This window comes from Canis lupus, chromosome 8 (assembly GCF_011100685.1).
Source record: "Canis lupus familiaris isolate Mischka breed German Shepherd chromosome 8, alternate assembly UU_Cfam_GSD_1.0, whole genome shotgun sequence".
Classification (NCBI taxonomy): Eukaryota; Metazoa; Chordata; class Mammalia; order Carnivora; family Canidae; genus Canis; species Canis lupus.
The window spans coordinates 76,384,752-76,399,886 of record NC_049229.1 but is presented as its reverse complement, the minus strand read 5'-3'; the positions used below and the strand labels follow the sequence as shown (position 1 = coordinate 76,399,886).

Sequence of the window (15,135 nt, the reverse complement as noted above, 5' to 3'; positions counted from 1 at the left end):
ATATATATCATTTCACAGGCTCCACTCTGGGTGGTGATTGTAAAGGCTGCCTGAGATAACCAGAGAAGGAATCACAGGCAGGTCCTTATCACGGGTGATGGGGGGGAAGAGTGGGTGTGATTCCGTGTCTGATGTATTACAAGTTGAATTTTTCACTGCACCTGCTTAGCTATGGTCACTGCTCATCTCCCTAAAATGCAGGCAAGAGGAAAGGGAGGGAAGAACAAATAAACAAATATTCATAGGGGTCCCTCTGGATGGTAGAGGCAGTGTTGGGCATTTTTACTGTCTTTTATGATTGAGTTGATAGGGTGTAACCATCAGGACCAAGGCCCAGGGCTCCCGCATTCAGAAACATGCTTACCAGGGTGGCCCAGCTTGCACTAGACGGTATCAAATCCCAGTCACCCTCCCCTACAACCCACAGCCACCCCAGTGTAGGACACGCAGTGTGGGTGGGGATAGCCCTCCATCGCCATACACCCCCTGTGGGACTGAAGCAGGGGAGATTACCTGGAGGGTGAGAAAAACCTCAGTGCTCATGGGCACAGGTTTGAAGGAACATCATGCATTTGCCTGAAAAGAACCTGGGGTTACCTCCCTGAATTCTGCAGCCAGGGACCTCAGCTCAAGGCCAGGCTGCTGACTCAGGTCTTCCCGACAGTCTCGAGCTCAGGTTGGGCTTTTACAGGCTTACAAACATGTGGAGAGGCCACCAACGTGTACTTTTCAAGATTTATTTCAGGCGGCTGGTCAGAGACCAATCGCGGACCTGGTACGAGAGCTCCATGATGTGCGTGGGATCCCTTTTTTCTCCTGCAGGCCCCTGGAAACGTGGATTTCAGCATGGCCACCAACTTGCTATAGTTTCAATCATGTTTCTGTGGGTTTCCAATAGCTGTTCAGGGGGCTGGAGGCTGATTTATGGATTGCCCTCATGGACTATCTGCTCCTTAACTACAACCGTCTTAATGGTTCTTACATTGGTGGCAACGCCAAAGAGGAGTGCGGCTATCAAGGCATAGATTCGAGCAAAGACCACTCTCAGATATATCACTGATTCATGACTTTGCCTGACTGCCCGCATTCTTCTTGGAGGGGGTCCACTGTCTGTGCTCCCACCAGCACCTCGATCAACGCACCGTGGAGGATCCCAGCCTATGTGGCAATGACAGTTCCTGTTGTTGTTGCAAATGCCCCTGTAACTGCATTTTTCAGGGATGCAGTCATAATTCAGCTGAGCTATAGTGCCATTGCAGTAGGTATTTTGACAGAACTTTCCATGAGCACAGGGAGTACCAGATCGCACATGACCAACATCATTTGTTCCTGTGCCACGATGTGAATCCAGCCCAAAACACCAGACCCCTGATATCTTAGACTGATGGAATCCCACATGTTCTTGCAACCGAGGGAGATGAGTGACATTGCTACACTGCAGTCTTCCACACTGAATGTCTTCTAGATTACAAGCCGTACTGGCCATTAACCTCTCATTTCTTCTGCAGTGTCCATATCTATCACCTCTTCTATTTATGGTATAGCATACATCTGCACCATTCACAGCATTTTTACCAAAGATTTCTTTGCAGTGCACAGAGCGATCAGTACAGTTTCCATGATAACAGTAGCCCACTTCGGTGCACGGGGTTCCATCTTGCATATAGAAATCATCAGGGCATGTCAAGGACCCTCCTCGGCAGTACTCCGGAAGATCACACACAGTTTGGATTGGTCTGCAGAGTGTCCCAGCAGGGGAATAGGTGCAGTTTGTGCAGCATCTGCCTGTATTACATATGCTTCCAGTAGTGAAGGTACAATCATTATGACAGCAGAGATTGCTATAACACTGTTTGAAGGAGCCACAGTCACACTGTTCAAGGGGATCCACTCTGTAGTTGCCACAATGCTCCCGAGTCAAGCTTCTATTAAAATACACCATTTCAGAGCTGTAAATACATTGAGCTACGCCACCACCCAGTATGTGCTGCATATGCATGAAGGAACAGTTACTGAAAGAGTCTGTCAGAGCAAAATAGTTGTTCATAATGCACTGGGACCTTCTCTGGCAGGAACAATAAGGATCGTCATAGTATACACCAAAACTTCTCGCGACCTTTTGTGCTCCTACAATAGCCAATATTAAATACTGTCTGCCTAGATATCCTAGCATGATGAGGTTACCACGATTGCAAATTGCATATGCGACAGGTTCAAATTCAGCATCCTGTGGCACATTTTTAATCATAATTATGGATGAATGTGGTGCAAGAAGTGCATACAAGTTGTAGACATAATATCGACCATATGGACTATCTGTCGGGTGATAATTGTTAAGGACATTTGGATCTCGTTGATTATATATAATAATGAATGCAACGTAATAATTTATATCAAGTCCTAAAAAGAATGTGTCAATCAAATTAAATACCGATATTAGAAATTGGGCACATTTAGACACGTTGTTGAACACACTATACATTGAGTGTGAACTTAAGGCGAGCGATTTCACATAACCATGATGAGATGAATACATCTTACTTGAGAGCCGCGTAACTACACTGGCATTTGCTTGAGAGAATAGGAGGTCTCTATCCTCCTTCAGTCCCAGTTTATAGGTAGGGACTGTTGCAATGCTGTCTGCCACTATCTGAGAAACAATGTGTTCAAATCTTTGGGAACTGCTGAGGGGCTTGATCTCATAGGCAAGGTCATCCAACTTCATGATACCTTCCAGTCCCCCATAGCACGTGTCCAGGGTGACCATGGAAAGAGGAATCTCCTCCAGGTAGCCGAGGTAGTAACAGTCAGGAGGGATGAAGGGGTAGTCCATCTGCAAGGCACCTTGGTCATCCTGAGTCATCACCAGCAGATGCCTGGACCAGAAGAGTTTCTTGCGCCGCATGTGGATAACGTGCCTCTTGCCCCCAAAGTGCAGGCTGTAGGAGAGCCAGCCTGGCATCTGGACGCCTTTGCCGCGGTGCAGCTCCTTCCTGGGAATGACCACCTCAGAGGAGACGTAGCGCCATGAGGGACGGCCTTGAGAACCCTGGGTGGGAGCCAGCCCTGCCCAGAGCACAAGCAGAAAGAGGAGCCCTCTCATGGTGTCTCGGCCCTCTGCCAGCCTCACGCCCTTCTCAGGGACATCTGGCAGTGAGGTAGATAAAAGGAGGACCCTCCGCACAGCAAGGTTTAGAGGATCTGACAGAACAGAGGACTGCCTCAGGCTGCCAGGTCCCTACACCTGGCAACCAGCTGTGATTAGGTCACAAACACCGGGTGTGGCAGAGGGAGGGTCTGCACATCAGTTCAGCTGGGGTGGATGTGTGAGGGGTGAGGAGGGGGTAGGACCCAGAGGCAGCCCCTTTCCCACACGTTCAGTCTTTCCTCCAGACCCTTGAATATGTGACATACGGTTATACAGCAATTACTTTCTCTACCAGTTCCAACTGCCATGGTTCCCCTGGGTCACGTTCTGTGCACAGCCAATATCGCTCTCTGTGGAGACCACTCCTTTCTCCTTCCTCGGCATGTTAGGGGACACGGCAAGTTTTACCAAGTAGCTGTGGAACACCATGGCTTTGTAAATTTACACATCTTATTCTGCTTTGCCAGCAACCTACAAGTTTTTGGATCCTTCTGGGTATTTTTGGAAGCCTCCTTTGTGCTCACTGAGTAAAACATTGCCCAGTTTTTGGTGAGGACTGGTAAGGTTCCAGGTTGTATTTTATTGTTTTGTCACTCCAGCTGGTAAGAAAAGAATATACTGCTGACCCCATGGGTGGCCCTGGGGCTTGCAGTCCTCTATCGTGGTTCTTTCCTGGCCTTGGGCTGCATGTGTGGCTGCCCTGAGCAGAAGACACAGGGATGGGGCTGCGCTGAGGCAAGGATGGTAGTTGGCACCTGGGAGCCTACGTGTGGGCTATAAATGTTCCAAGCACTGCGCTCCCTTGTGCGACTAGCTTCTCAAAAACCTTTAATGTCTTTAGAGTTAGAAAAACCTCACAGGTGTGCCCCTTTTGCTCATGTGAGTGGCCTCCTGAACCAAGCTCCCTGTCTTTCCAGTCAAAACTCATATCTTGAATATTGGCCTTGTCAACGATGGGCACCTATAATTTGGGTTCAGGAACAAAGAAGCAGAGAGTGGTTTGGCAGTTGCCAGCACTGGTGGGAGGGGCAATGGGGACTTGCATCTCTTGGGTTATGGTTTTATGTTATGCAACATGATTCTGTTCCAGAGGTGTGCTCCAGAACCCTGCACCTGCAAATCACAATAGTGTGCCTACAGGTACAATTTTGGTAAGAGGGTAGATCTCATGTTGTGGAGAAATTACGACCTACAAACTTAAAGGCAAGCATTCTGCTCCTCTCATGATAGTGTGCTAAGCTCCATGTACATGCTGTCTACTGAAAGCGTGAAAGTACTCCTAATGAAGTGCTTGGACAGTTTGTATACTCACCCATCATCAGATGGGGCAGCTGCAAATAGGTTCTTCCATTCCATCATTTGCCTTTTCCATTCTTTTTTTTCTGTTCTTTTTTTGATATATTTTTATTGGAGTTTGATTTGCCAACATATATTATTTTTTTAATAATAAATTTATTTTTTATTGGTGTTCAATTTGCCAACATACAGAATAACACCCAGTGCTCATCCCGTCAAGTGCCCCCCTCAGTGCCAGTCACCCACTCACCCCCACCCCCGCCCTCCTCCCCTTCCACCACCCCTAGTTCCTTTCCCAGAGTTAGGAGTCTTCCATGATCTGTCTCCCTTTCTGGTATTTCTTACCCATTTCTTCTCCCTTCCCTTATATTCCCTTTCACTATTATTTATATTCCCCAAATGAATGAGACCATATAATGTTTGTCCTTCTCCGGTTGACTTATTTCACTCAACATAATACCCTCCAGTTCCATCCACGTCGAAGCAAATGGTGGGTATTTGTAATTTCTTTTTTTTTTATTTTTTAAAGATTTTATTTATATATTCATAGAGACAGTGAGAGAGAGAGAGAGAGAGAGGCAGAGACACAGACAGAGGGAGAAGCAAGCATCATACAGAGAGCCTCACGTGGGACTCGATCCGGGGTCTCCAGGATCACGTCCTGGGTTCCAGGTGGCGCCAAACCGCTGCGCCACTGGGGCTGCCCATATTTGTCATTTCTATGGCTGAGTAATATTCCATTGTATACATAAACCACATCTTCTTTATCCATTCATCTTTCGATGGACACCGAGGCGACTTCCACATTTTGGCTATTGTGGACATTGCTGCTAAAAACATCGGGGTGCATGTGTCCAGGTGTTTCATTGCATCTGTATCTTTGGGGTAAATCCCCAACAGTGCAATTGCTGGGTCGTTGGGCAGGTCTATTTTTTTTAATAAATTAACTTTTTATTGGTGTTCATTTTGCCAACATACTGAATAACACCCAGTGTTCATCCCCTCAAGTGCCCCCCCCGTGCCCGTCACCCATTCACCCCAACCCGCCCTCCTCCCCTTCCACCACCTCTAGTTCGTTTTCCAGAGTTAGGAGTGTCTACGTTCTGTCTCCCTTCTGATATTTCCTACACATTTCTTCTCCCTTCCTTTATATTCCCTTTCACTATTATTTATATTCCCCAAATGAATGAGAACATACACTGTTTGGCCTTCTCCGATTGACTTACTTCAATCAGCATAATACCCTCCAGTTCCATCACGTTGATGCAAATGATGGGTATTTGTCGTTTCTAATGGCTGAGTAAAACTCCATTGTATACATAAACCACAGCTTCTTTACCCATTCATCTTTTTTTTTAATTTATTTTTTTTATTGGTGTTCAATTTACTAACATACAGAATAACACCCAGTGCCCGTCACCCATTCACTCCCACCCCCCGCCCTCCTCCCCTTCTACCACCCCTAGTTCGTTTCTCAGAGTTAGCAGTCTTTACGTTCTGTCTCCCTTTCTGATATTTCCCACACATTTCTTCTCCCTTCCCTTATTTACCCTTTCACTATTATTTATATTCCCCAAATGAATGAGAACATATAATGTTTGTCCTTCTCCGACTGACTTACTTCACTCAGCATAATACCCTCCAGTTCCATCCACGTTGAAGCAAATGGTGGGTATTTGTCATTTCTAATAGCTGAGTAATATTCCATTGTATACATAAACCAAAGCTTCTTTATCCATTCATCTTTCGATGGACACCGAGGCTCCTTCCACAGTTTGGTTATTGTGGACATTGCTGCTAGAAACATCGGGGTGCAGGTGTCCCGGCGTTTCATTGCATCTGAATCTTTGGGGTAAATCACCAACAGTGTAATTGCTGGGTCGTAGGGCAGGTCTATTTTTAACTCTTTGAGGAACCTCCACACAGTTTTCCAGAGTGGCTGCACCAGTTCATATTCCCACTAACAGTGTAAGAGGGTTCCCTTTTCTCCGCATCCCCTCCAACATTTGTGGTTTCCTGCCTTGTTAATTCTCCCCATTCTCACTGGTGTGAGGTGGTATCTCATTGTGGTTTTGATTTGTATTTCCCTGATGGCAAGTGATGCAGAGCATTTTCTCATATGCATGTTGGCCATGTCTATGTCTTCCTCTGTGAGATTTCTGTTCATGTCTTTTGCCCATTTCATGACGGGATTGTTTGTTTCTTTAGTGTTGAGCTTAATAAGTTCTTCATAGATCTTGGAAACTAGCCCTTTATCTGATCCGTCATTTGCAGATATCTTCTCCCATTCTGTAGGTTGTCTTTGAGTTTTGTTGACTGTATCCTTTGCTGTGCAAAAGCTTCTTATCTTGATGAAGTCCCAATAGTTCATTTTTGCTTTTGTTTCTTTTGCCTTCGTGGATGTATCTTGCAAGAAGTTGCTGTGGCCAAGTTCAAAAAAGGCTGTTGCCTGTGTTCTCCTCTAGGATTTTGATGGAATCTTGTCTCACATTTAGATCTTTTATCCGGAAGAGGGGCAAGATGGCAGAAGAGTAGGGTCCCCAAATCACCTGTCCCCACCAAATTACCTAGATAACCTTCAAATCATCCTGAAAATCTACGAATTCGGCCTGAGATTTAAAGAGAGAACAGCTGAAAAGCTACAGTGAGAAGAGTTCATGCTTCTATCAAGGTAGGAAGATGGGGAAAAAGAAATAAAGAAACAAAAGTCATCCAAGGGGGAGGGGCCCCTTGAGGAGCTGGGCTAAGGCCGCCGGGGTGACTGCCCCCAGGACAGGAGAGCCCCGTCCCAGAGAAGCAGGAGCTTCAACAATCTTCCCAGCTAGAAAGGCGCCCGCGGGGAGTTAGAGCAGGACCCCAGGAGGGCGGGGATGCCCTCAGGCTCCCTGGGACACTAGCAGACACCTGCGCCCTGGGGAGAGTGCACCGAGATCCCTAAGGGCTGCAGCGTGCACACATTGACCCCAGAGCAGCTCCAAGGGGCTCGGGCGGCGGCTCCACAGGAGGGGGCTGTGTGGCTACAGGAGCAGCTCGGCGGCAGCGGCTCCAGCAGAGGAAGAGGCTCTGTGTGAAGGGGGCTGCACGGCTCAGGGACCAGCTCGGAGGGGCTTGGGTGGAGGCTCCACCGAGAGGCGGCTGCATGGCTGGGAGCGTGAATTCAACAGCGAAGGCTGGGAGCACTGGGCGCTGGGGCACAGCCCAGGATCCGGCCTCCCCCGCGACAGGCAGAGGTCAGGAGGGCCCAGGACAGCAAGGACGCTCCTGACCTTGAGCTGAGCAGATCAGCGGCCCCACCCCGGAGCCTCCAGGCCCTGCAGACTGAGAGCTCTGTAGATACTGCAGGGGCTGAATCCAGGTTTCCAGAGCTGCTGCAGCCACTGGGGTTGTTCCTCCAGGGGCCTCACGGGGTAAACAACCCCCACTGAGCCCTGCACCAGGCAGGGGGCAGAGCAGCTCCCCCAAGTGCTCACACCTGAAAATCAGCACAACAGGCCCCTCCTCCAGAAGACCAGCTAGACAGACAAGTTCCAAGGGAAGTCAAGGGACTTAAAGTATGCAGAATCAGAAGATACTCCCCCGTCCATTTTTTTTTTTTGATTTCTGATTGTTTCCCCCAACCTTTCACCTTTCTTTCTTTTTCTTTCTCTTTTTCTTCTCTTTTTTCCTTTTTCTTTTTTCTTTTTCTCTTTTCTTTCCTTCTCTCTCTCTTTTTCTCCTTTTCCCAATACAACTTGTTTTTGGCCACTCTGCACTGAGCAAAATGACTAGAAGGAAAACCTCACCTCAAAAGAAAGAATCGGAATCAATCCTCTCTCCCACACAGTTACAAAATCTGGATTACAATTCAATGTCAGAAAGCCAATTCAGAAGCACTATTATACAGCTACTGGTGGCTCTAGAAAAAAACATAAAGGACTCAAGAGACTTCATGACTGCACAATATAGATCCAATCAGGCAGAAATTAAAAATCAATTGAAAGAGATGCAATCCAAACTAGAGTCCTAATGACGAGGATTAACGAGGTGGAAGAACAAGTGAGTGACATAGAAGACAAGTTGATGGCAAAGAGGGAAACTGAGGAAAAAAGAGACAGACAATTAAAAGACCATGAAGACAGATTAAGGGAAATAAACGATTGCCTGAAGAAGAAAAACCTACGTTTAATTGGCGTTCCCGAGGGCGCCGAAAGGGCCAGAGGGCCAGAATATGTATTTGAACAAATCATAGCTGAAAACATTCCACACCTGGGAAGGGAAACAGGCATTCAGATCCAGGAAATAGAGAGATTCCCCCCGCTAAAATCCATAAAAACCGTTCAAGACCTCAACATTTAATAGTGAAACTTGCAAATTCCAAAGATAAAGAGAAGATCCTTAAAGCAGCAAGACACAAGAAATCCCTGACTTTTATGGGGAGGAATATTAGGGTAACAGCAGACCTCTCCACAGAGACCCAGAAGGCCAGAAAGGGCTGGCAGGATATATTCAGGGTCCTAGATGAGAAGAACATGCAACCAAGAATACTTTATCCAGCAAGGCTCTCACTCAAAATGGAAGGAGAGATAAAGAGCTTCCAAGACAGGCAGGAACTGAAAGAATATGTGACCTCCAAACCAGCTCTGCAAGAAATTTTAAGGGGGACTCTTAAAATTCCTCTTTAAGAAGAAGTTCAGTGGGACAATCCACAAAAACAAGGACTGAATAGATATCATGATGACACTAATCTCATATCTGTCGATAGTAACTCTGAACGTGAATGGACCTAATGACCCCATCAAAAGGCGCAGGGTTTCAGACTGGATAAAAAAGCAGGACCCATCTATTTGCTGTCTACAAGAGACTCATTTTAGACAGAAGGACACCTACAGCCTGAAAATAAAAGGTTGGAGAACCATTTACCATTCAAATGGTCCTCAAAAGAAAGCAGGGGTAGCCATCCTTATATCAGATAAACTAAAATTTACCCCGAAGACTGTAGTGAGACATGAAGAGGGACACTATCTCATACTTAAAGGATCTATCCAACAAGAGGACTTAACAATCCTCTATATATATGCTGCGAATGTGGGAGCTGCCAAATATTTAAACCAATTAATAACCAAAGTGAAGAAATAATTAGATAATAATACACTTATACTTGGTGACTTCAATCTAGCTCTTTCTACCCTCGATAGGTCTTCTAAGCACAACATCTCCAAAGAAACGAGAGCTTTAAGTGATACACTGGACCAGATGGATTTCACAGATATCTACAGAACTTTACATCCAAACTCAACTGAATACACATTCTTCTCAGGTGCACATGGAACTTTCTCCAGAATAGACCACATACTGGGTCACAAATCGGGTCTGAACCGATACCAAAAGATTGGGACCATCCGCTGCATATTCTCAGACCATAATGCCTTGAAATTAGAACTAAATCACAATAAGAAGTTTGGAAGGACCTCAAACACGTGGAGGTTAAGGACCATCCTGCTAAAAGATGAAAGGGTCAACCAGGAAATTAGAGAAGAATTAAAAAGATTCATGGAAAATAATGAGAATGAAGATACAACCGTTCAAAATCTTTGGGATACAGCACAAGCAGTCCTGAGGGGGAAATACATGGCAATACAAGCATCCTTCCAAAAACTGGAAAGAACTCAAATACAAAAGTTAACCTTATACATAAAGGAGCTAGAGAAAAAACAGCAGATGGACCCTACACCCCGCAGAAGAAGAGAGTTAATAAAGATTCGAGCAGAACTCAATGAAATCGAGACCAGAAGAACTGTGGAACAGATCATCAGAACCAGGAGTTGGTTCTTTGAAAGAATTAATAAGATGGATAAACCATTAGCCAACTTTATTAAAAAGAAGAGAGGGAAGACTCAAATTAATAAAATCATGAATGAGAGAGATCACTACCAACAGCAAGGAAATACAAACGATTTTAAAAACATATTATGAGCAGCTATACACCAATAAATTAGGCAATGTAGAAGAAATGGACTCATTCCTGGAAAGCCACAAACTACCAAAACTGGAACAGGAAGAAATAGAAAATCTGAACAGGCCAATAACCAGGGAGGAAATAGAAGCAGTCATCAAAAACCTCCCAAGACACAAGAGTCCAGGGTCAGATGGCTTCCCAGGGGAATTCTATCAAACGTTTTAAGAAGAAATCATACCTATTCTCCTAAAGCTGTTTGGAAAGATAGAAAGAGATGGAGTACTTCCAAATTCGTTCTATGAGGCCAGCATCACCTTAATTCTAAAACCAGACAAAGACCCCACCAAAAAGGAGAATTACAGACCAATATCCCTGATGAACATGGATGCAAAAATTCTCAACAAGATACTAGCCAATAGGATCCAACAGTACATTAAGAAAATTATTCACCATGACCAAGTAGGATTTATTCCCAGGACACAAGGCTGGTTCAACACCCGTAAAAGAATCAATGTGATTCATCATATCAGCAAGAGAAAAACCAAGAACCATATGATCCTCTCATTAGATCCAGAGAAAGTATTTGACAAAATACACCATCCATTCCTGATCAAAACTCTTCAGAGTGTAGGGATAGAGGGAACATTCCTCGACATCTTAAAAGCCATCTATGAAAAGCCCACAGCAAATATCATTCTCAATGGGGAAGCACTAGGAGTCTTTCCCCTAAGATCAGGAACAAGACAGGGATGTCCACTCTCACCACTGCTATTCAACATAGTACTGGAAGTCCTAGCCTCAGCAATCAGACAACAAAAAGACATTGAAGACATTCAAATTGGCAAAGAAGAAGTCAAACTCTCCCTCTTTGCCGATGACATGATACTCTACATAGAAAACCCAAAAGTCTCCACCCCAAGATTGCTAGAACTCATACAGCAATTCGGTAGCGTGGCAGGATACAAAATCAATGCCCAGAAATCAGTGGCATTTCTATACAATAACAATGAGACTGAAGAAAGAGAAATTAAGGAGTCAATCCCATTTACAATTGCACCCAAAAGCATAAGATACCTAGGAATAAACCTCACCAAAGATGTAAAGGATCTATACCCTCAAAACTATAGAACACTTCTGAAAGAAATTGAGGAAGACACAAAGAGATGGAAAAATATTCCATGCTCATGGATTGGCAGAATTAATATTGTGAAAATGTCAATGTTACCCAGGGCAATATACACGTTTAGTGCAATCCCTATCAAAATACCATGGACTTTCTTCAGAGAGTTAGAACAAATTATTTTAAGATTTGTGTGGAATCAGAAAAGACCCCGAATAGCCAGGGGAATTTTAAAAAAGAAAACCATATCTGGGGCATCACAATGCCAGATTTCAGGTTGTACTACAAAGCTGTGGTCATCAAGACAGTGTGGTACTGGCACAAAAACAGACACATAGATCAGTGGAACAGAATAGAGAACCCAGAAGTGGACCCTGAACTTTATGGTCAACTAATATTCGATAAAGGAGGAAAGACTATCCATTGGAAGAAAGACAGTCTCTTCAATAAATGGTGCTGGGAAAATTGGACATCCACATGCAGAAGAATGAAACTAGACCACTCTCTTTCACCATACACAAAGATAAACTCAAAATGGATGAAAGATCTAAATGTGAGACAAGATTCCATCAAAATCCTAGAGAAGAACACAGGCAACACCCTTTTTGAACTCGGCCATAGTAACTTCTTGCAAGATACATCCACGAAGGCAAAAGAAACAAAAGCAAAAATGAACTATTGGGACTTCATCAAGATAAGAAGCTTTTGCACAGCAAAGGATACAGTCAACAAAACTCAAAGACAACCTACAGAATGGGAGAAGATATTTGCAAATGACATATCAGATAAAGGGCTAGTTTCCAAGATCTATAAAGAACTTCTTAAACTCAACACCAAAGAAACAAACAATCCAATCATGAAATGGCAAAAGACATGAACAGAAATCTCACAGAGGAAGACGTAGACATGGCCAACATGCATATGAGAAAATGCTCTGCATCACTTGCCATCAGGGAAATACAAATCAAAACCACAATGAGATACCACCTCACACCGGTGAGAATGGGGCAAATTAACAAGGCAGGAAACAACAAATGTTGGAGGGGATGCGGAGAAAAGGGAACCCTCTTACACTGTTGGTGGGAATGTGAACTGGTGCAGCCACTCTGGAAAACTGTGTGGAGGTTCCTCAAAGAGTTAAAGATAGACCTGCCCTACGACCCAGCAATTGCACTATTGGGGATTTACCCCAAAGATACAGATGCAGTGAAACGCCAGGACACCTGCACCCCGATGTTTATAGCAGCAATGGCCACGATAGCCAAATTGTGGAAGGAGCCTCGGTGTCCAACGAAAGATGAATGGATAAAGAAGCTGTGGTTTATGTATACAATGGAATATTACTCAGCTATTAGAAATGACAAATACCCACCATTTGCTTCAACGTGGATGGAACTGGAGGGTATTATGCTGAGTGAAGTAAGTCAGTCGGAGAAGGACAAACAGTGTATGTTCTCATTCATTTGGGGAATGTAAATAATAGTGAAAGGGAATATAAGGGAAGGGAGAAGAAATGTGTGGGAAATATCAGAACGGGAGACAGAACGTAAAGACTGCTAACTCTGGGAAACGAACTAGGGGTGGTAGAAGGGGCGGAGGGCGGGGGGTGGGAGTGAATGGGTGACGGGCACTGAGGGGGACACTTGACGGGATGAGCACTGGGTGTTATTCTGTATGTTGGTAATTGAACACCAATAAAAAATAAATTTACTGTTAAAAAAAAATAGATCTGACCAACGACCCAGCAATTGCACTGTTGGGGATTTACCCCAAGGATTCAGATGCAATGAAACGCGTTTCATTGCCAAAGGCCAATGGTTATTCTGTATGTTAGTAAATTGAACACCAATAAAAAATTAAAAAAAAAGAAAATTATTCACCACGACCAAGTGGGATTTATCCCTGGACACAAGGCTGGTTCAACACTCGTAAAACAGTCAATGTGATTCATCATATCAGCAAGAGAAAAACCAAGAACCATATGATCCCCTCATTAGATGCAGAGAAAGCATTTGAGAAAATACACCATCCATTCCTGATCAAAACTCTTCAGAGTGTAGGGATAGAGGGAACTTTCCTCGACATCTTAAAAGCCATCTACGAAAAGCCCACAGAAAATATCATTCTCAATGGGGAAGCACTGGGAACCTTTCCCCTAAGATCAGGAACAAGACAGGGATGTCCACTCTCACCACTGCTATTCAACACTGGGCGGGGGGGGGGGGCAGAAACAGAGGGAGAAGCAGGCTCCATGCAGGGAGCCCAACGCATGACTCGATCTCGGGTCTCTTGGATTATGCCCCTGGCTGAAGGAGGTGCTAAACCGCTGAGCCCCCCGGGCTGCCCGAGACCTGTTTTTTGACCCCGTATGTGGTCTATTCTGGAGAAAGTCCCCTGTGCACTTGAAAAAAAAATGTGTATTCAGTTCCGTTTGGATGTCAAGTTCTGTAAATATCTGTGACATCCATCTGGTCCAGTGTATCATTTTAAGCTCTTGTTTCTTTGGAGATATTGTGCTTGGGAAATCTGTCATTTCCAGAAAGTGACATGTTGAAGTCTCCCAATATTAGTGTATTATGATCTATGTATGTCTTTACTTTTGTTATTGACGGATTGATATACTTGGCAGCTCCCACATTAACGGTATAAATATTCATGATTGTTAGATCCTCTCGTTGGATAGTCCCTTTTAATATGATATAGTATTCCTCTTCATCTCTTACTACAGTCTGTAATAAATTTTACCTGCTATGAGGATTGCTACGCCATTTTTTTTTTTTTGAGGACCATTTGAATGGTAAATGGTTCTCAAATCTTTCATTTTCAGGCTGGAGGTGTCCTTAGGTCTCAAATGAGTCTCTTGTAGACAGCAAATAGATGGGTCTTGCTTTTTTATTCAGGCTGATACCCTCCGTTTTTTGATGGGATTAATTAGCCCATTCATATTCAGAGTAACTATTGAAAGATACAAATTTAGTGTCCTCATAATACGTATTCAGTCCTTGGGGTTGTGGATTATTTCTTTGTGTGTCCTCTTTTTTTTTCTTTTCTTTTTTCTTTTTCTTTCTTTCTTTCTTTCTTTCTTTCTTTCTTTCTTTCTTTCTTTCTTTCTTTTCTTTTTTACAAAGTACTCATTACTTCTAGCAATGTAGTTTGGTGGTCACATATTCTTTCAGTTTCAGCCTATCTTGGAAGCTCTTTATCTCTCCTTCTATTCTGAATGAGAACTTTGCTGGATATAGTATTTGCTGCATGTTTTTCTCATTTAGGTGCCTGAATATATCCTGCCATCTCTTTCTGGTCTTCCAGGTCTCTGGAGAGGTCTCCTTTTAATCGAATACTTCTCTCCATATATGTCAGGGGATCTCTTGTCTCTTGCTGCTTTAACGATCTTCTCTTTATCTTTGGAATTTGCACGTTTCTCTATTAAAAGTCGAGGTTTTGAACCATTTTTATTGATATTGGGTGGACCTCTCCACCTCCTGGATCTGAATACCTGTTTCCCTCCCTAATTAGGGAAGGGTTTATTTTTATTTTTATTTTTTAAATTTTTCTTATTGGAGTTCAATTTGCGAACATATAGCAAAACACCCAGTGCTCATTCCATCAGGTGCCCCCCTCAGTGACCATCACCCA

At 44.1% G+C, this 15,135-nt stretch overlaps 1 protein-coding gene across 1 annotated transcript; it reads right to left on the bottom strand.

Moving 5' to 3' along the window:
- Positions 1-890: 890 nt before the first annotated feature.
- LOC119869006 (disintegrin and metalloproteinase domain-containing protein 21-like) lies at positions 891-3,577 on the bottom strand. The gene is made up of 2 exons (XM_038545998.1): positions 3,473-3,577; positions 891-3,238 (listed from the first exon to the last, which is right to left on the bottom strand). The coding sequence occupies exons 1-2, from the start codon at positions 3,575-3,577 to the stop codon at positions 923-925; spliced, it is 2,421 nt and encodes an 806-aa protein (XP_038401926.1). The 3' UTR covers positions 891-922.
- Positions 3,578-15,135: the final 11,558 nt, after the last annotated feature.

Coding starts and splice junctions, on each gene's coding strand:
- LOC119869006 (XM_038545998.1), bottom strand. CDS start 3,577: ATGGTGTTCCACAGCTACTTGGTAAAACTTGCCGTGTCCCCTAACATG. Junction 3,239..3,472: donor ATATTGGCTGTGCACAGAAC/GTGACCCAGGGG, acceptor TGCCAGGTGTAG/GGACCTGGCAGCCTGAGGCA.